Consider the following 23,695-nt stretch of genomic DNA (forward strand, 5'->3'; position numbering starts at 1 on the left):
ATGGGAGGGGCAAGACTAAGAAAAGTCCTGACCTACGGTTAGTTACACACAGTCGCGAAGCTCCGGGTTTATAGTCTACTCTTTTATAACGGGCGTGAGCTTTGATGACGACCGGTTGAATGCAACATGACTCACCCAAACCGCCAGTGGCTGGCTGTTCCGTTCAAATGACTTACCCATAAGGAGTCTTTAAGCTTGTTTGTATGGTGTTTTAACGATGCATGGAACCAATGGTTATTCAGCAACGAAACCAACGAACTTTACGCGACTTCCGAACCACGTCGAGAGTGAACTTCTATCACCAGGAAATACACATCTCTCACACCTCAATGAAATGCCCGAGAATCGAACTCGCGGCGACAGAGGTGGCTGGTCAAGACCATACCGATCACGCCACTGAGGTGCTCAGGAATCTTTAAGCGTTTGTTATTATTGACTTCAAGTTTCAAGTATATTCGTCTTTAGAAAAGGTTGGTTAATTAACCGCTTCTTCTGATATTGCGTGATTTGTTCCAACTTGGTTAAAATATATGGTATACATCATATTTTACATGAAATAGCGCTATCAGATACTCATTTCCAGACGTTAAGTCGACAGATTGATTGATTATAGCTACTGAAACGGGCGTCACAACACCTAGGTTATTGACGCCGGGATAAATTAAAAAAGGAAACTAAAGAACAAATAACTTTAAAAAGTTGTTTCATATGACAATTATACACACACACACACACACACACATATATATACTATATAATATATATATATATATATATATATATATATATATATATATATATATACATATATGTAGTATGTGCTGTATAATCATATCAACTCTCATATAATACCTATACATCCACATATTAACAGACAATAAGTAATTGAGGGAGATATATTGGTTACAGAAAAAGCTTTCATCCAGATCACCAAGTAATATGAAATCTAATGATACTATAAGAAGTTGCCGACCACTTTTAGGTGCAGTTACGCTAAATTAAAAAAAAAATAACGTAAAATATTTAAGACGGCTTATTACCTGTACAATAACACTAATATGCACAAGAAAATTTATATAAATGTAAATAAAACATGAAAAAATATATATCCAAAACATACGATGTAACCAGAAACAAGTAAAAAGGTGTCGAAATTTCTTCGCCACAATCGAGTTTTCTGTACAGCGTATAATACTTTATGAAACTCTCTGCCCACGAAACTTTCAGCCAAGGCCCGGTGCTTGCCTGTGTTGTCGGCACCTATAGCGGTACTAGAAGGACGATCATGGCTAACTTTAATCTTACAATAAAAACTACTGAGGCTAGAGGGCTGCAATTTGGTATGTTTGATGATTAGAGGTTGGATGATCAACATAACACTTTGCAGCTTTCAAGCCTTAATAGTTTTGAAGATCTGGGCGCGGATAGATCAAATGTGGACGGACAGACAAATAGCCATCTCAATAGTCTTCTTTTATAGAAAATTGAAAAGCTGGAAGGACAAGGACTCAGCACATTAACTCTCACACATCTTAAAACCGGAATCCGAAATATTTAATAGAAAAATCTAGGGGGAGGTGTTTGCATACACAGTCTTTCTGTGTAATTTTACGTTACATATTTACGTACGCGATTCAAATCATCCTCCATCCAAGTCTAGTATCTTAGTTTAACCAGGCTACTGACCTGATGACCAGCTCTCCCAGGGATGGCCCGAAGGATTAGATATTTTTTTACGTGGCTAGGAACCAATTGGTCACCTAGCAACGGGACCTACAGCTTACTGTGGGATCCGATATTTTCTACGCGGCTAGGAACCAATTGGTTACTGAGGAACGGGATCTATACTACAGCTTATTGTGGGATCCGAACCACATTATATCGAGAAGTGAATTTCTAATCACTAGAAATACATTCCTCTGGTTCCGAATTGGCAGAGCGGAGAATCGAACTTTATCCAGGAATCCAAAACAGGTATTCATTCATCAATATGATTATGAGTTCGTAAGCGTATGAGTATATGTATGCATGTATGTATGTATGTATATACTCTAATATATACTGATTACATGTATATGTATATATGTGTGTGTAGATAGTGTATATATAATTATATATACATATCATACATCAACGTTACATTTTGTGTACGTGCATGTGACTGAGGACTTGTTTTAGTAATATGTAAATTCAGTTTAACTTGTAGCATGATGCCTCTCTCTTACACACATAATCGACTAAGAACGCTCTCCCAGAGACACCGTAAACCAGTTTGCCTAAACTCTACATTCGATTTCTGTTCAGATATTCTGGAATACTGGAATGTTCTCCCCTCAGAATAACGGAGCGGCCGTTGACCTACTAAAAATTCCATCCATCAGATTCTTAAAGTTATATAATGAGTCTTTTATATCCAATATGAGGCCGAGTCCTATCCATACCATCTCTCTCTCTCTCTCTCTCTCTCTCTCTCTCTCTCTCTCTCTCTCTCTCTCTCTCTCTCTCTGATCGGTTCTGAGTGAATTTGCATACAAATCTTCTCCTCCCCCAAAGTCTTTGCTATGATGGCCCATTAGGGGTTTTGCAGCCAGAGAATCCTCGACAGATTTTGATAGTTATTTTGTTCACTTGAATTTAACTGAATATTGGATTTAGGTCTAAGGCCAAGCACTGGGACCAGTAAGGTCATTCAGCGCTGAAACGGATATTGCCAGTAAACGTTTGAAGGGTGTAACTGGAGGAAAACCTCGCAGTTGCCCTATTATAAAAAAAAATTAAAAAAATTGTTAGGAAAGGGGGGAAAGTAAGATGGAAGAAAGTGGATATGAAAAGAGGTACAGTAAAATTAACGAAAGGGGTTGCAGCTAGGGGTCGATGGCACGCCGCATTAGAATCTTAAGTAATGCCTACAGTGCATCGCAAGACGCGCACTAAAGGTACTAACCCCACCCCACGCCCCCACAACAGGATATTTTGTTCACTTCGATTCCTTTATTCAAGTGTATTTCGACTCTTGTTCCTCAGATAGGTTTTCGACCTTAAGTATAAAACTGAAGCTTGTCATTTTCTCACGTAATCTTTTCACTTATGACTCGCGAAGCTGACAAACTGAGACAGTGAATTTTTAAATCACTATAAAAAAAAAACCATCGTTAATTAGGTCATCTCTGAATTCATGTTCATTTGACAGTAATAACCTATGGATGAGAAACTGTCAAAGTCAGCTGTAACAAGACGTTCCCCAGTATTTACCCAAACTGATATTCAACAATGGATTTCCCCGATGGGGGGATAGTGCCACCAGTGGAGTTCACTTGGTGTACAGCAGGTATTACTTAAGGGTCTATGAAGCGTCCCTTCGGCCGTTAGCTGCAATCCCTTTCATTCCTTTTACTGTACCTCCGTTCATCATCTCTTTCTTCCATCTTACTCTCCTAACATTATTTTCATTGGGTAACTGTGACGTTTTCGTCCTGTTAAACCTTTCAAAAACCTCCTTGCTGTCAATTTCCCTCTCAGCGCTGAATGACCTCATAGGTTCCAGCACTTGGCCTTTGGCCTAAATTCTACATTTTATTCTGTTCTAACAATGGACTAAGAAGGAGGTTACTGATATCATTCAGCTGAACAGTCTTGACTTGAAAAGGAAAAACAAAATTGGGGCCCTTAAAAAGCTCGAATCCAATCAACTTGGCTTCCCTCCTTTTTCCTCGCTTTCTGCAGCTGTTGCTGACATGTACAATAAAAGGAGAATCCACACACACTACGCCTAGTGCTGCCAGCACAGTCTTACCATCAAAAACTGCGTCATCAGCACGCAGGTGAATGGGACAAACTCCTCCATACCTAGCTTGACTCTCTCTCTCTCTCTCTCTCTCTCTCTCTCTCTCAGAAAAGGTTTCCTCAGGTGACCAGAATACGTGTTTTCCCCAATCACAACTTGATCCTGTCCTTCATATTTTTTTTTTTTTTTTTGTAGAGAACGGGCAGGGCATATCTGACCAAATCAAGATACGCTACTGATATAGAGGGGAATGAGAAAGTGCCTTTGTGGGTGTCCACAAAAACCCAGGAATCTTTAAAATTTACATTATGAGATCTTTCCTAGCTGGTGACCCCCAAAAGGTTTTAACAGAGTACGAGTCCACCTTTGCAACGTATTTAGTACAAGCCCGTTTGGAGATTACCTTAAAAACAAACAAGACTATAAATATCATATAAAGATAATAAACCCCAAGAAATATTAGTCCTAGATAACGACACCCCCCCCCCCCCCCCCCCCCCCCCCCGGGGTCACTATCTAGGAGAGATTTCACACACGTATTGTACCATGTATTTTACTTACTTTATCATGAAATATAAAATATAACTGCGTAAAAGATACCACTGACTTCACTGAACCTAACGAATCGTCCTCAAAAAGTCCAGATCTCCGGTGATTCATTTTACCAAATGGGGTTTAATGTAACATCAACTCAGGAGTCAATGTTAGTCAATTCATTGGTAAAGCAAAATACATGGTAAATACGTGTACAATATATATGTAAATCTAAATTTTTTCACTCTGTAAAAGAGACTGAGACGAACGTCTGCTTCACCAGAAAAGAAGCCGAAGTCTCGTAAGTGTTAATGACAACAATGGAGAAACAAATCCACATTTATGTAAATGTGGATTTACATAACTCTGGATTTGTTTCTCCGTTTGAAGACTCGTGCTACTATGAGGATTTTTTAATGACAACAATGTTACTACAATGTTATTAACTTCAGCATGTCAGCCGTTTTATCAACAACAGTTGCATCTCCCAACAAGGGCCAATAAAAGCCTTTTTCCTTCGTCACAAAAAGTCTAAACAACGAATTTTTATTTATGATTAACTGCTGAATTATCAAGCATCGATAACTCGCGACCTTTACGTAAATAAATAACGGATTCCGCAACTCCATTTAATACAGATATCACAGCTCGGCACTCTTCCTTCCTGATGACAGACATAAAAAAATAAATGGGTTGCTTTAATATACAGGGTCCATCACTCGAAACGGAGGTAAATAACAGTCGTGCTTAAAACGAAAAGCATTTGTGCATTTTCCACTCGAACGTAACACTTATTACTGCGCCGAGCGCTTCGTCCCATCGGACTTTAAGAGACCATGTGCCTGGGCAAATAAACAAATTAAATGCGTAAATAAATTGCACTGCTTTCCCCTGACATTTATCAGAGTTATTTAGGCAGGCGTCAGAGAGAGAGAGAGAGAGAGAGAGAGAGAGAGAGAGAGAGAGAGAGAGAGAGAGAGAGAGCTACTAAAATTGGCGTCACAAAACCTAGGGTACTGACGTCGTACTAAATTAAAACAAGTAAAAAATGCGCCGAAACGATCGAGTTTTCTGTGGAGTACGTAATCAAGGCCATCGAAAACAGGGGGGTCTCGGTATAATGCTGTATAAGCCGCGGCCCGTGAAACTCTCAACCTGCCGTGGTGGCCTGCGTTGTTGCGTTGCCATAAGCACAATAATGGCTAAATTTAACCTTAAATTTAAAAAAAAGAGGAAAACTACGGAGGCTATAGGGCTGCAATTTGGTATGTATGATGATTGGAGGGTGGGTTATCATCAACATACTTGCAGTCATTTAGCCTCGGTAGTTTTAAAGATGTGAGGTCGGACAGAAAAAGTGCGGACGGACAGACAAGGCCAGCACAAGAATTCTATTTTCAGAAACCCAAAAGGAAACTCAGAGAGAGAGAGAGAGAGGTTAAAATTACAAATATCATATTGGTCGATTAAATCATTACCATCGTTACAGAAAGCATCGAGGCTTACGCTTATAATATTCTAATGTTCATGAATATTGGGAAATATTACAGTACGGAAAACTAAAGAATGAAAACGACCTTAATTACTACTAAAGAACTGTAATATCTAAAAGCATAATTACATACTATAATCAATCATTATTTAATATATAACGTCTTAACTACGGTAATGACCCACTTCTGCTTTAATTAATTCAGTCAAGTTTCAAAATTACGACTACAAGCTAACTTGGGACATTTCAAGAGCCCCAGAGTAACGGAACTTCACTAGACAGTGACCACCAAAAGCTTTACGGGTGTCATTATCTAGGACTAGTATTTCTTTAGGGTCATTATCTTTATGATATTGACAGTCTTTTGCTAATGTTAATACGGTCAAACCCCAACGAGGTTGTACAATAACGTTATGAAATATTGCATCACTTTACGAAATATATCGTTCGGATCATTTTTATCTTTTATTTTCCATACAATAATTAGTTTGAGAAAATTTTCATATAATAGGAAAATTGGAATCTATTGTCACAAGTGAAAACTAAAACTGCATTGAAAAACCTTGTTTTATGCAGGTTTTTAAGTATTTTGTCCGAATCATTATGAAATATTTAATTATGTTTAGATGGGAGCAGGCCTACCAACCGTGTCAACCGACTAACATTTGTATAAAGATTGATATTTAATGCAAATACGTGACTGAGTGGAGTTTATCTAATGTTATCAGGTTATCATTTGTTTAAAGATCTTTCTGTTGATGCAATATTTTGTAACAACTATACAAAACAAGCCGCAAAGGTGGATACATACCGGGTTAAAACACTTTTGGGGTCACTATCTAGTTAAGATCCAGATTACCTATGCACCTGAACTTCTTTTTATCCTCTTCCCCTATCCCCCATCCACATGACGTGGTTCTACAAAACCAAAGGATAACAGTGTCGCAAATAGACCAACTGTGTTGTACCCCGGATGGGTAGGGCATTCACCTGCCTTTCCAAAGCTCGCGGCTGGAAGCCGAAATTAAACTCGGATTAACTAACGATCACCCGAATAAGGAAGTTATTCGGCGGGGAGCACCTGTTACTCCCTTGAACTTTATACCTCGTGGGGATGATGGAGGGGCGGGCCACTTTGCCAAAGTTCAGCTATACATCTGCTGGTGCCGTCACTTGCATACTCGACCTAACTTCCTTCTGTTTCTCTTTCTTTCTGAATACATGTTTGCTGTAATTCATTTTATTTGTGCAATGACACATAATAAATGGTAAGCACAATGCACGCGCACACAGTTTGGTAGATATACACACTAATAAAAGAGGAATAAACTTGGGTAATTCTAGGCAATAACTCCCCACGGACTGCAAGGAAGACTCCCGCGAATTCGACAGCCACTAGGGATTGGGGCGTCAAATGTATTTCGCCGTACTTAGTAGTACTAGCCCCTTGGGGGTTAATTACAGTCGACCCGCCAAAAATAACGTTAAAATCTAAATACGTAACCCAAATACTATTATAAACTGTAATTTCCAAAAAAACTACCCGACGCGTTGTTACCTAGATCTACCTAAGCTTGTTTGGTATTTCGTTTTGAAGCTGGACTGGATTTATTATCATATTCCGTCCCGAGCTCTACATGATTGCTGAAGGAAGCTATAAGGGGTATTATCTAAAATTAAACGTAGGACATTATCAACATGCAACCGAGTTCAATATTTTCTCATGTCACTTCAGGACGAAAAATTTCTTGAAATACTTAAAAGTTTGCCTCTAATATTTTCACTTGGAAGGCCACTTTTAAATGCTTTCTGTCATTGACATTTCTCTATTGACCACGAAAATCCAGTCTAGGGGATAAAATCATCTCCAACCATTAACCGTAGAATTTAAATAATAATAATAACAAATAATTGTGTATTTGTTAAAATCTCATTCGTAAACATCACCCTCAAACCTAAAACAGAATGGTAAAACTAGATACCCACTCACTCGTTGTTAAATATAGGATCTCAAACCTACAACATAATTGACAATTCTCTTACTTACAAGCACTAATATAAACTACCTTGCCCTTCTGAAGTTTTGCCGATCAAAATCCAGAGTTAACGACATCGAAAATACAGACATGAGCTCCGATAAAAGACAGAAATTCAAAAGCAGTAAGAACTCACCTCTTCCAAATGGTGGCGGTGTTGTCTTGAACAAGAGCTTAGAACTACTGCACACTTGAACAATTTACTCTTTAGCCTGGCAAGCTCCCGTTACACAAATCCGAGCAATACTCTACTAGACTTAGTCACTTCAACACGTGACGCAAATGGCTCGACTCGATGCGATATCTAACTATATAAACACTACGAGAACTTTTTGATCTCGGTTCTATTGCTCACTTAGCCACTACTGCTCAAAGACCTGCACACATACTTCTTGCGGGGTTTGAACAAGCCACATCTCCCCTGCGGATCCGGAAGCCCCGCTCTGATTGGCTGGCGGACCCTGCGGCGTCGCTACAGAGGCCCTATTCCGATTGGCGGCCGCGCCGAATATCAGCCGCGAATTCTTCACGTGCTTGAATGCTTGTAAGCGGGACCCTGATAAGGAATTCCTGGGTCTAATTGAGTGAACAGGCAGCACTCTGGAGAGCCAGTGACGTCTGCTGGGCTGAAATTGTAGGGTGTTGGAAGCCGTCTTGCCGTTATTGATGGCCTAAGTTCGCTTAACGTGGTTCCGCAACCGGGCGGAATGTCCAGGAGTCGTGGAAGAAATCTCAAACACGTTAAAGCTGACGGAAGAGGAGGTGGAGGATGGAGCTGTTAAGTCATAAAAGGGCTCCTCCCACTTACGAAAGTTTACTGTCACACACTTGTCGTTTCCAACGTGCAAATTTTTATCCCACCAGCTTTTTTTGCTTTTATTTGCAATCATCAAAGTGTCAAATATTTTTCAGTTGGACATTAAATAAAGTCGTTAATTGTGCGCTGATGAAAGTACTCGCACTTTTGACGGGACTGAAATGCCAACAGGGTTTTCATACTTTATTTTTGGTCAAAATAAAGCTGACCTTTCATGTCACGTTTGGCTTAACTGGTTTGTTTTCCCTCCTGACGTCAGCATCTGCAGGGGAAGAAGAAGAAAATTTTAATTAATAAAAGCACTGACATCAATGATCTAACGAGAAAGCTCTCACGGGGAAAAGGGGGAAATAATTTCATTAATTAAAACATTGACATCAATCATTCGACGACAAAAAATTAATATATAAATGAAATAAATTGTTAAAGTCCTACTGCAAGGTTTAAGACAACACAAATATATATTGTCCAAGAATACACCAATAAAACCAACTATATGATATATAATATATTATATTTAGATATATATATATATATATATATATATATATATATATATATATATATGTATATATATGATATAGTATATATATACTGTATATATAGATATATATATATATATATATATATGCTGATTTACTTGTGATGTACAGTCACTCATGTAAGTTCATGGATGTCCGGGTGTTGGAGAGAGATTTCCATTTCACCCCTTTCTGGATGACAGGTGTCTTGATGTGCGAAACTGGCCAAATGTTAAACTACCTAACTCTGCCCGTCTTACGTCACTATATAGACCTGTTGTCCAAAAAGGGGTTGGATGGAATTCAGCTTTACGCCCGGAGACATCCATGAACTTATATAAGTGACTATACAACCCAGGCAAAAACTAAGGCAGTCCCATGTGCTCTTTCTGTGCCCACTTCAGACCTCAGAGTTTTGAAAATCACTGTTTTTAGTGAAATTCTGATGAACCGAATTTACTCCTTACAGCTGGCATCTTTATAAACAGGAAAATAATCAAGATTTATGAACAGCAGACGTTAAATCCACGTTGATCAGAACTGAAATCGATGACTGTAAGGCCCCGTGAGGGTGTAATGCCGTCAGTGCACCTCATACGATGCACTGTAGGCATTACTAAAGGTTCTTTGCAGACACTTCGACCCATTGCTGCAACCCCTTTCATTCCTTTTACTGTACCCCCTTTCATATTATATCTCTTCCATCCTGCTATCCACCCTCTCCTAACGATTATTTCATAATGCAACTGCCATGTTTTCCACTTGCTACACCTTTCAAACCTACCTACTCTAATTTCCTTTCCAGCGCTGAATGGCCTCAAATGTCCCAGCGCTTGGCCTTTGGCCTATAAATTCTATATTCCATGCTACTGACCATAAGAGTTGTTTCTGAGGGAAAATCATGAAATATCTATGTACTGTTGCCTCATGCTTCACTGCTAAACTCACTAAACTTGATATTGTTATTCGTCTTTTGTTATTTGTATCAGGTACACTGAATTGCCAAATAACTGGGAAAAGAACAGATAACAAGAGCTTCTCATCACAGTAACAGCTCTTAAACATCTGAGTCTCCACAAAACGGCAGTCTACAGGTTCTCCAAGATCGATCGCTCTCTAGTTGTCGCTTCCCGAAATGGGTTAGATAGGATCATAGAATTTAGGCCAATGGCCCAGCACAGAGACCTATGAGGTCATCAGCGCTGAAAGGAGAATTGACAGTAAGAAGGTCTGAAAGGCGTAACAGGAGGAAAACCTCGCAGTTGCACTGTGAAACAATTGTTAGAGAGGGTGGTAAGTCTGGTGAAAGAAAGGAAATATGAACAGAGATACAGGAAAATGAATGAAAGAGGCTGCAGCTAGGGGCTGAAGAGACGCTGCAAAGAACCTTTAGCAACGCCTACGGTGGTGCACTGATGGCACTACCCGCCTACGGGGACTCACCCGAAATGGAGAAATGCGGAAATGGCTGTTATTCAGCAACAGAAGTGTGAAGACAGTCAAGTTGATCAAGAACGTTTTAAAACCTACTGTTAAGGCGTTCTGAATGAAAGACGCTCAACGCCGAATGCTTCGTTCAAGGTCTCGGCTCACAACGAAACCACAGAAGTCAATCCCGCCCAAACTAGTCGAGTTGTCAACCGTCTGAATAGTACGAGAGGACGAGTATGTTGATGTGATGCGGAAATACACATTTTCACAAATATCAAAGGTATCTTCAATTTTACAACAACAACAACAACAATAATTATAATAACGAGACCATAAACCACATAACAAGCGATTGTCCGGCACATGCACAGAACCAGTACAAAAAGAGGCATGATTCAGAAGCAAAAGCCCTCCACTGGAGCCTGTTTTTTTTTTTTTTTTTTTTTTTTTTTTGTTTTTTTCTGCAAAGAAAACCAGCTAACCTTGCAGTAATAAGTGGTACGAACACCAACCTGAGGGAGTGATAGAAAACGAGCAGGCAAAGATCCTAGAGTACTATGGTATCAGAACAGATAGGGTGATACGTACAAATAGACCAAACTTGACGCTGGTTGACAAAATCAAGAAGAAAGTATCACTCATTGATGTTGGAATACCATGGCGCAGCAGAGTAGATAAGAAAGAAAGAGAAAAAAATAATAAGTATCAAGACCTGAAATTAGAAGTATGAAGGATATGGGATATGCCAGTGGCAACTGTACTCATATTCAAAGGAACACTAGGCACGATCCCTGAAAAGGAACCTGGAAAAATTAGATGCCGAAGTAGTTCCAGGACTCATGCAGAAGGGCGTGATACCAGAGCCAGCGCACATAGTGAGAAAAGTGATGGACTTCTAAGCCTAAGGGGGTCAGGATGCAACCCGGAACCCCACACTATAAATACTACCTAGTCGAATAGGATGACTGAGATAGAAAAATAATGATACTAATGAAATTAGTAGTTGCATTAACAACAATGATCAATCTAATTACACAGCAAAAAAAGCACTCATCAAAAACTCAAATCTCTTGAATAGCACTAAAGCAAAAGATCTGAAAGTTTTACGCTGCAAATAGAACGTTTGTTACGACATGCAATAAAATAAGTATAGAAAAAACTTCAAGTAAAAGAGTATTGCTGAAAAAATAAATATAAAAAACTTCAAGTAAAAGTGTATTGTTGAAAAATAAACAGTTTTGAATACAGTTTAATGATAAAAAAAAGCAAAGGAAAGGCATTAGACCAAATTCAAACATCAAATAAAACTTTTTTTTTTTATTTTGCTTTTTTTAACAATCCCTTTCTCAAGACACCTTCCAGACTGTTTCATTTTTTTTTTCACTTTTACCTACTTCTACACACACATAATATACATTACATTTACATATATATTACGCCTCGGCCCCTTCGCTCACCGAAACAATTATTCCTTTCGCCCATTCCTTCAAAACCTTTTCCTTATACTGATATGGACGAGTGGGTTGCGTACTCGCCTATCCATCTGGTAGCCCGAGTTCACTCCTCGCTGGTGCCAATGCGGAATGAGAGGAATTTATTTCTGACGATTAGAAATTCATTTCTCGATATAATGTGGTTCAGCCCTTACAATATGATATAGGTCACGTTGCTAGGTAACCAATTGATTCCTGGCCAGGTAAATAAAAATCTAATCCTTCGAGCCACCCATAGGAGAGCTGTTAATCAGCTCAGTGGTCTGGTTAAACTAAGATATACTTACTTTAACTTATACAGGTATATCTTAAGCACACTGGGGGCAACTACTCAATCACACACTCGCCATGCTACTGAAGAATCTTGCTGGTAATTCCAGCGACTCCTATTATCTTTCAATTCTGTGGTGTCTGAATTGGTTCTCATATTCTCAACAGTCATATCCACTTGTTAAAAAAAAAAGAAAATGCTCCGAAGTTTCTTCGGCGCAATGGAGTTTTCTGTACAGCCGATACAGCGTATAATCAAGGCCGCCGAAAATAGATCTATCTTTCGGTAGTCTCGGTATAATGCTGTATGAACCACGGCCCATGAAATTTTAACCATGGTCTCGAGGTGGCCTATCCTACTATATCGTTACCGAAGCGTGATTATGTTTAACTTTAACCTTAAATAATACAAAAACTACTGAGGGTAGAGGGCTGCAATTTGGCAAGCTTGATGATTGGAGGGTGGATGATCAACATATCAGTTTGCAGCCCTTTAGCCTCAGTAGTTTTTAAGATCTGAGGGCGGACGAATTACGGGCTGCTCTATGAGCAAGAGCCTGTGCTGGCATAAGGTCAGCTAAATCTAAAACAAGAGGGCAGACAGACAGACAAAACCGCCACAATAGTTTTCCTTTACAGAAAACCGAAAAAATAAGAAAATCTAGATTACTAAGTGAGCATATCTTCCAATATATCAAACTGCGTTCCAGGTATTTCTACTATGTGACAAAAAGGCATTTAGGAATATCTATGTTTTTACTTTATCCTAAAGACATTTATATCCCTTACCTAAGAAACAGACAAAACACTAACACCGTTTCCACTCCAGACCTAAGTGGGAAAAAAAGCATAAGAATGTTTGGCGTCCGCTATTTCGTAATATGCTATAGAGCAGAGCGTAAACCGTCCTTCAAAACCAAATCATAACGATCTAAGAGATTCTTGCACCCAAAAGCGCACTCTGTCATCTAGACGGGAAAGCGATTTCTGGAAATAATTCTGGAAACACAAATCTATTGCAGAATTCAAAGCGGTTTCTGGAAACACAAACGTATATACATCTATTGCAGAATTCAAAGCCTAAGAAGTCAGCTTTAGCCGCAAGACAAATGCCACCAGAGAGAGAGAGAGAGAGAGAGAGAGAGAGAGAGAGAGAGAGAGAGAGAATTGACAATTTATTTTAGGCTTAGAAATAATGCCAAGCACTGGGGCAACTAAGGCCATTCAGCGCTGAAAAGGAAATTGACAAGTGAGAATGTTTTAAAGGTGTAACAGGAGGAAAGCCTCGCAATTGCACTATGAATCAACTGTTAGGAAAGGGAATATGAAAGGAGGTACGGTAAAGGGAATGAAAGTAGTTGCAGCTAGGGGCCGAAGGAACGCTGCAAAGAACCTTAAGTTAATACCTACATTGCACTGCATGAGGAGCATTGACGCCACTTTCCCCCTACGAGAGAGAGAGAGAGAGAGAGAGAGAGAGAGCTAAGACCATGGAACAATGCAGAGCTTCCCCATTTCCATTCATTTATCAACTCTGGAGTTTAGCGAAATGTTATTTCCAAAGAGCGGAGTCGGAAAGCGCCCTCTTCCAATTTCTGTTTCAAAAACTTAGTTGTGGCTGAACGAGAGGACGGACAGATAGCTGCTGGAGTATGAGGAACGGATCAAACTAGGTCAAAATGAGATTAAAATAAAAATGTTTTATACGGAAATTTAATTCTTTATATTTATAAAAAAAAAAAAAAAAAAAAAAAACTTAGAATGAACTTATGTAAAACAAAAACCAAGGACAAATGAGCCAAAGTTTCTTCGTCGCAATCGAGTTTTCTGTACTGCTTATAATGCTGTATGCAACTCTCAGCCACGGCGCCGTGGTGACCTGTGTTGCGGCACGATCTTGGCTAATTTTAATCTTAAATAAAATAAAAACTACCGAGGCTAGAGGGCTGCAATTTGGTATGTCTGATGCCTGGAGGGTGGATGATTAACATACCAATTTGCAGCCCTCTAGCCTCAACAGTTTTTAAGATCTGAGGGGGATATAAAAAGTGGTGACGGACAGGCAAATAGCCATCTCGATAGTTTTCTTTTACGGAGGACTAAAATATGGACTGCAAAATTGCCTTGGGACGGTGGTAGCCTAGTTGAAATGAGCTCAATTGAATTGATAAGTAATTTTAAAGTCGTATTTAAATCATAGCTATGCGATCTAATGTAATGCAAATTAAAAACCAATCACATGAATCATGTGAGAATCCCACCAACTTCATATCCAATATTTTGCATAAGAACTGGATGTTCTGAATGTCACTGAAGCTTTCGGTCAACGTGATCTGCTCAATAGGACGATTTGCTTGGTGTTTTTACGTTGCATGGAACCATTGGTTATTCAGCAATGAGACTAACAGCTTTACGTAACCTCCGAACCACGTCGAGAGTGAACTTCTATCACTAAAAATACACATCACTCACCCCTCAGTGTTATGCCCGAGAATCGAACTCGCGGCCAACAAGGTGGCAGGCCAAGACCATGCCGATCACGCCACTGAGGCGCTGCTCATTAAAACAAGGAAAAACGTCTAACACACGAAAGGAAATGTTTCCACCTCCTACAAACAAAGAATAATTAAGAGGACTCTTTATCAAAGTCCACCACGGCCGCTTCAATCGTCAAACTGCAGCTTTATCTACCATTTTTTGAAACTTCTCTCTGAGATACTTGCAAATAACGAATAATCAACGTTACTTAATGCCAGCCTTCGGACTTTGTACCAAAAAGGATGTACAGAAAAATGCGCCACTGAGAAGAGATTTACTTAGGAATACCTCCGGGGAAAACCCAATGACTACTGATAGTTGTTTTTGAGTAAATAATTCACAGAGATCAGATACATAAAAAAGTCTAGGAAGTTAAACATACAGTCATACATAGCATATATATACAGACTTAAAACTGTATGCACAAGAATACAGCGTTGTTTAAGTATGTCCTAGAATTCAGCGCTTCGATACCGCTAATGGAAACCCTTTACGTATGTCCTAGACTTAAGCGCTTTGAAACCGCTAACGGAAACCATTTACGTATGTCCTAGACTTAAGCGCTTTGAAACCGCTAATGGAAACCCTTTACGCATGTCCTAGACTTTAAGAGCTTTGAAATTGCCAAATGGGAAACCCGTTCACGTATGTCCTAAACTTAAGCGGGCTTTGAACCGGCCTGGAAACCCTTTACGTATGTCCCTAGACTTAAGCGCTTTTGAAACCGCCAATTGGGAAACGCCCCTTTACCCAGTATGTCCTAGGACTTAAAGCGGCTTTTTGGAAACCACTAACGGAAACCCTTTACGTATGTCTAGACTTAACGCGCTTTTGCAAACCGCTAACGGAAAACCATTTTACGTATGTCCTAGACTTAAGCGCTTTGGGAAACCGCCATGGGAAGACCCTTCTACGTATGTCCTTTGGACTTAAGCGCTTTGAACCGCCATGGGGAACCCTTGTACGTATGTCGCATAGACTGTAAGCGCTTTGAAACTGCCATGGAAACCCTTTACGTATGTCCCTGGACTTAAGCACTTTGAAACCGGGGCCATGGGAAACCCTTTAACGTAATGTTCCTAGAACTAAACATACAGCTCATTGTGTACCCAGTGCCATGCGGAAGTCAAAGTCGCCAGCCCAATCAATGAAAACTGGAGTACGGCTGAAGAATGCAACGTGAGTAGGCACAGACCACATCCTGAGTGAGTCGGCTTAGAGCCGGGCACCAGGTGACAAAGTTGTGTTGCCTCATCTCACAACAATGGTTTTAGGGAGCACGAAAGGCAAGTGGGTTCTAGTCACTCCTTTTACAGCGCTCGCAAAGCAGCAGATTGGCATCTCTCTCTCTCTCTCTCTCTCTCTCTCTCTCTCTCTCCTCTCTCTCTCTCTCTCTCTCTCTCCACGATGGTATCCAACGGAGATATTTATTTTCTAGAAAGTTACTACTTTTCCAGGACCATCTGTCCTCATCGTCTAACTAACATACGATGAGGACAGATAGTCCTGGAAAGCTCGTATGTGTATGTGTATGTATATATATATATATACTATATATATATATATATATATATATATATATATATATATTCATATTAAACCGGACCACTCGTACAATTGTTCCGTGCATTAATACAATTAATAACGGGACCTCATCTAAATAGGATGACATCTAACGTTAGCTTATTTACCATCAATATATATATATATATATATATATATATCTATATTATATATTATATATAGTATATATATATTTATTATATAATAATTTGTATATATATATAATATATATATAAAGATATATATAATGAATGTATGTATGTATGTATGTATACATCTCATTAAAACATAATTTGTCGATGCGGCTTAAATGACTTTTTCCTTATCAGAATTCCCTCTTTTACTCGTCAATGTGAACGAAAATCAACTTTGGAAGCCTCGGGGAATTTACGGAATAGCTTGATAATTCCAGACATTGATTCGTTTACGGGATTTAGACTTCCAGAGAACAGTTTACAAGGGCTTAGCTTTTATTACAACTGAGAGAGAGAGAGAGAGAGAGAGAGAGAGAGAGAGAGAGAGAGAGAGAGAGAGAAGGAGTAGTAGTAGTTTCAATCTGGTTTGTATTCATAGCCGATAGGCTTGGTCTGTAAACCTTGTTTCAAAGTTCAAAGAACAAGCTTTCTTTCCGTTCCTCTTCCTCTACCATTTCTCATTTACTGCAGACTTTCGTTGTCTAAAATAATCAACGTTTCCTCTCATCATATATTCTAGTTCTATTATTTCACCCACACGGCGTCTTTCCTATTACTTGTTGATAACATGAACATAACCGTGCACAGGGTTTTGTCATTTGTATGTTTAGATTGATTTAGCAATTTCATTGTTACTTCTGTAAAGAATCTGCTGTAGCCTCTGCTGTAATGACATGAATGAGTCTCATTTCTTTGTTTGTTTGTTTGTATTGTGTTTTTACGTTCCATGGAACCAGAGGTTATTCAACAATGGGACCAACGGCTTTACGTGACTTCCGAACCACGTCGAGAGTGAACTTCTATCACCAGAAATACACATATCTCACACCTCAGTGGGATACCCGAGAATCTAACTCGCTGCCACCGAGGTGGCAGGCCAAGACCATACCAATCACGCCACTGAGGCGCTCTCATCTCGTTGTGGGCGATTTCATTCCCTTGTATAACTTTCCATTTCACGGTCGTGGGTTGTACTTCTGTGAAGTATCGACAAGCGCCAAATTAGTTTCCAAAAATGTTGGGACCATTTTCTCACGAGTTGTAGCGGTGACCTACATCACTGTGCTACAAGGAGTTACAAGGATTGGGATGTCTCAAATGTTTGAATGGTGTCTTTACGTTGCATGAACCAGTGGTTATTCAGCAACGGGACCAACGGCTTTACGCGACTTCCGAACCACGTCGAGAGTGAACTTCTATCACCGGAAATACACATCTCTCACACCTCAATGGAATGACCGAGAATCGAACTCCCGGCTACCGAGGTGGTACTCCAACACCATACCGACCACGCCACTGAGACCTTCAGGATGCCTAAAAGACTTATTAGTCCATCCGAGGAGACATCGTGCGCTCACTTATCTCTAGGAGCAGGTTCCACTGTTCATTCAGTGTCCTAATGATTTTGTCTTAATGATTTTGAGGAAATTGATTTCCCTACCTACTACACATCTTAATCCCGAATAGCAATCTGTTGATCAATGTAATTATAGCCTATTCACATCAACCGCGCATTTGACGTTTAGGCCAGTCCCTTACGACGCTCCTGATTGGCTGTTGATAAGCCAATGACAGGGCTGGAAACTCTCAGTCTCTTTCGAGAGTTTACATGGGTAGGATCTATGTTCCACCTCTCCTGAAAGACGTATATCTCAGGAGATATGGAACATACATCCTGCCTATGTGATCTCTCTAGAGAGAGACAGAGTTTCCAGCCATGTCACTGGCTTATCAACAGCCAATCAGGAGCGTCGTAAGGGACTGGCCTAGACCTCGAGGATATATTTCGATACGTTCAAAGATTCAACTTCCGACCTGTAAAGCTAAGCTGAAACTGTATTTCCGGAATCTGCCGTCACGGGAATATTCGGGACTGGCGAACCTCATATACACTGTGGAATTATCTCGGCAATGAACTCATCAGGGAACCGGAATGGTATTGGACATAGTTCATCATTAAGTCCAAATCCATATTGTAACTCAAATCAATATTATGATAATGTGATTCGTAACGACCAACAGTTATAAAGGAACACGTTAATAATTCATGAATTTGAACAGTAAGCTTCCACAAGGGAGAATTCTCACATGCAAAAATAAAATTTAAAAAATCAAAGATGGACAACAAGCCTATATATATATACAAAGAAAAATATAAATATATGTGTGTGATTTTATATAATCATATATACACATAATACAAATATATATACATACATATACACAATCATATATATAGTATATATGCGAAAATAATACATAGATACTATTTATAATTATATATACATATATATATATATATATATATATATATATATATAATATATATATATTATATATATATATATATATATATAATATATATATATATATATATATATATATAATATATATATAATACATCATACATAAGTGCACATATATTTAAAATATCAGTAAGAAAGACTGCATCAATTGAACAAAGTGTACAAACATTTCAAAACTAAATAAACATGATGTAATAACGAAAATTACGTGCCGATAAATAATAATTATTATTATTTATTAAACTAATGGAAATATTAAGACTATACGCTCCCTCTAAAAGGAACAAACATCCCAAGACATAGTCCAGCCTTTGAAGACACTGCGGGAAGTGTTTACCACCCGAAGTAAGGGCGTTGAATGTGACACCTCCAGATAATAGTCGACTGCTGGCCGCATTTACGTGCGACATCGTGCCGCATTTACGTGCGACATAGTGTGAAAGGGTTATACTCGTGGTCGGCTAAGTAAGATTGGCACTCGAGATCCATATGGGCTAATCATACATCATCCTTGATAGTAAAAGATGCACTATTTCTTCTACCAAAAGAACATCATATTCTTTGGAAGCTTGAATTTCACTTTAAGTCGATGGCCCACGTGGGTTTGCTCTATACGAATAGGGTTCAACTTCTGAATAATAATAATTATTATTATACACGAACTCGCAACATTTTAAATTATTGCGGATCTCTTACAATAATAATGATAATAATAATAATAATAATAATAATAATAATAATAATAATAATAATAATAATAAGCCTTATTGAAAGATATTGCTGCATCAGCTGCATTAAACTTGTAAAATAGTCTTCTCTATTTTTCTAATAATAGCTTTCTCTCTGCTATTACAACTGGCGAGTATTGTGCCGATATTACTCATCAGGAGGAGTCAATTTCAGGGATAATGGTTACAAATTTATTTATTTGTTACAGTAAATGAACAAATAGGTCAAAATATAAGTTAATATAGTGGCCAACGTTTCTCTCGGTATCATCCGAGCATGATCACGGCAGTGGATCGGAGCAGACTGTTGGTGCTGTCAAATCTACTCAATATATAATAATAATAATAATAATAATAATAATAATAATAATAATAATAATAATAATAATAATAATATAATAATAGCAATAATAACAATATGGTGGAAAAAGATCTTCATTAATACAGGTTTTATTGAAAATAATGGCTATTTTAGCCGCGTTTATTTTGTGTACAAGTTTCTCTATTCTTCCTTTTACTGTACAAGTTTCTCTATTCTTCCTTTAACTAACTTTTCTTCTGTACTCAAATTGGTTATAAAAACGGCCGATGGGGGATTTATGTAAAAAATGTGGTATTTATCAAAACTGAATAGATATCGACACACACCATGTTTCTTTTTTTTTTTTACAATGAATCAACAATTTGGCGTTTAATAGCCAATCTGAGTACAGAAAAAAAAGTCAGTAATAAGAATAGAGAAATTTCTATACGCGGCTGAAATAGCCATTACTTTCAATAATAATAATAATAATAATAATAATAATAATAATAATAATAATAATCACATTCACAACATTGCAACAGAAATACATTTCAACAACTGTATGAAGTCGCTGGAACTCAAGCTGTTCATTATGCAAGAAAATATGAAACACAACTTTACAAAGCCAAAGCCATGAAAATAAAATCTGGTTAATAATAATAATAATAATAATAATAATAATAATAATAATAATAATAATAATAATAATAATAATACAGTGCTTCACACAGGACAAATAACATATAACCAACGCATTGTGCAAATGAGAATCCCTGTAATCTTAAATTGGTTGTTCACAATCCCAAATCAATATCTCAGAAACCTGAGACCTCCAGAACTTCAAAAAACTTCACAACCAGAAAAAAAACCCACAACCAAAGAAAAAACCCACGATCACAGAAAAAACCACGATAAAAAACCACAATCACCGAAAAAACCACGATCAAAGAAAAAAACAAGATCTCAGAAAAACCCACGATCAGAAAAAAACCCATAATCAGCGAAAAAAACCTCGATCAAAGAAAAAACCAAGATCTCAGAAAAACCCACGATCAGAAAAAACCCACAATCAGCGAAAAAAAACCACGATCAAAGAAAAAACCAAGATCTCAGAAAAACCCACGATCAGAAAAAAACCACAATCAGCGAAAAAACCACGATCAAAGAAAAAAACATGATAAAAAACCACTATCAGAAAAAAAACACTACAAAAACGCACGATCAGAAAAAAACAAACACTACAAAAACGCACGATCAGAAAAAAACATGATAAGAAGACCTACAGTCAGAAAACTCCCACGATCGGAGAGAAAAAAATAAAAAATAAAAAAACGGGATCAGCAGCCTCATACACAACTTATACAAGGACCCAAAATCATTCCAAGTGGAACAGGTTAAATCGCTTGTTAGAAGAAAAGGACATAAATTTCTAAAAATCACAAAATAATATGCAAGATATAAGGTAAAGCTGTCAATGACGAATAACAAAAGTTAAACAGCTTATATGCAAGATATAAAGTAAAAAGTGTCGTTGACGAATAACAAAAGTGAAATAGCTTATATGCAAGATATAAGGTAAAAACTGTCGTTGACGAATAACAAAAAGATAAAATAGCAACACCAACGATGGGGGAATAAAAACTACTGAGAGAGAGAGAGAGAGAGAGAGAGAGAGAGAGAGAGAGAGAGAGAAAATACCTGCCTCATCATTATCGGTTCCACTTCGCCAGGGGGGTTGGGATTACCTCGTCGAGGCCCTCTTCCTAATTGCAATTATTGGATTATTGAAAGCACTGATGTTACATTCGACTTCTGGACTGGATACTATAGGTGCCAGATCGAGTTAGAATTACGCCCTGTGTTAGCGTCGCTGAAATGGCTCCTACGGTACATCATTGGAGAGAGAGAGAGAGAGAGAGAGAGAGAGAGAGAGAGAGAGAGAGAGAGAGAGAGAGAGAGGGGGGTGCATAATTATGACACGAAAAGCAATTTACCGGTCCAGTCTGCCAGCCAATCAGAGACGATGTTGTAGATGAAGAGAACTGGCCCGTCCACATGTTCAGAAACAACTGACGCGAAGCAATGACAGGAACTGGCCTCGGAAGTTTAACATTTTCCTGACAACGTTTACATGTGGAGAAAGTCTAACAGAATAGAGAATATTGACCTGACAACGTCAACACGTGGAGAAAGTCGAATAGAACAGAAAATATTGACCTGACAACGTCAACACGTGGAGAAAGTCGAATAAAACAGAAAATATTGACCTGACAACGTCAACACGTGGAGAAAGTCGAATAAAACAGAAAATATTGACCTGACAACGTCAACACGTGGAGAAAGTCGAATCAAACAGAAAATATTGACCTGACAACGTTAACACGTGGAGAAAGTCGAATGGAACAGAAAATATTGACCTAACAACGTCAACACGTGGAGAAAGTCGAATGGAACAGAAAGTATTGACCTAACAACGTCAGCACGTGGAGAAAGTCGAATTGGAACAGAAAATATTGACCTGACAACGTCAACACGTGGAGAAAGTCGAATTGAACAGAAAATATTGACCTGACAACGTCAACACGTGGAGAAAGTCGAATCGAACAGAAAATATTGACCTGACAACGTCAACACGTGGAGAAAGTCGAATCGAACAGAAAATATTGACCTGACAACGTCAACACGTGGAGAAAGTCGAATCGAACAGAAAATATTGACCTGACAACGTCAACACGTGGAGAAAGTCGAATCGAACAGAAAATATTGACCTGACAACGTCAACACGTGGAGAAAGTCGAATAGAACAGAAAATATTTAACTGACAACATTAATAGAGCAGAAAATAATAAACAAAGTCATTTCATGAATAAACAGAGTAAAGCTTTAGGCAGAAAACGCTCAAATCAGCCACTTCACACATAAAACCACATAAAAAGTCGGCTCATAAGCAGCTAGTCTTCAACCTGCGCAGTCAACTGCATCTGACCAGCACTTCTGCACTGCATGGAGAGGGGCTGTTGCAAGTGCAATACCACGATCAATGGGGGAGAGAAACAAGCAGGGGGGTGGTAAAACTAGTAGCGTGCTCAACTCATGGAGCGACCTGGGTCGATTGATTGATGAGGACGAATAAGTGCCTGATAGCAATTCATGTTTTAGGCTTTATTCAAAACCACTGTTCCATGTTTCGACTAGGTTGCCTGTTGGCTGTGGTGGGTCGCAACTTGGGTGGAGAAGACTAGCTGGCCAAAATCGAGAGACTTACACCTATTGGAGCAACTCCTTTACAGAATTACACATACACAGTGTATATATATATATATATATATATATATATATATATATATATATATATATATATATATATATATATGTTATATATATATATATATATATATATATATATATATATATCTATATATATATATATATGGTATGAATGTATTCATAAGAAAATCTGTGTTCTACTACAAAAAGAAATAAGAGAAAATAAATAAATAAATAAAAAGAGAGAGACAGCTGAGCAAAACCTATTGCCGTGTAATCTCCGTCGTTCCAGAATCAATTTCAGCTTTAACACACTTCCTCGATTCGTTCTGAAATTCCCCTCTTACCGGATCAATACCGTTCGCATACGCCTACACCCTCCGTTCATTGTCATGGAATTGGCGCTGAGGGGAAAAT

The 23,695-nt window shown here is 38.4% G+C and overlaps 1 protein-coding gene across 5 annotated transcripts in view; it reads right to left on the bottom strand.

Moving 5' to 3' along the window:
• Positions 1–23,695, bottom strand: part of LOC135211969 (uncharacterized) — a 244,100-nt gene that overhangs the window by 178,352 nt on the left and 42,053 nt on the right. For 3 of the 5 annotated variants that reach the window (XM_064245227.1, XM_064245229.1, XM_064245224.1), the window contains exon 2: positions 8,236–8,925. The exons of 1 other annotated variant lie outside the window; for it this stretch is intronic. In XM_064245227.1, the coding sequence (XP_064101297.1) occupies positions 8,236–8,262 (27 nt within the window). In that variant the 5' untranslated portion in view covers positions 8,263–8,925. Of the gene's footprint in view, positions 1–7,982; positions 8,926–23,695 lie in introns of all 5 variants that reach the window. One more of the 5 variants, XM_064245228.1, reaches the window with a different exon arrangement.

This window comes from Macrobrachium nipponense, chromosome 40 (genome assembly GCF_015104395.2).
Source record: "Macrobrachium nipponense isolate FS-2020 chromosome 40, ASM1510439v2, whole genome shotgun sequence".
In the NCBI taxonomy this organism is placed as follows: Eukaryota; Metazoa; Arthropoda; class Malacostraca; order Decapoda; family Palaemonidae; genus Macrobrachium; species Macrobrachium nipponense.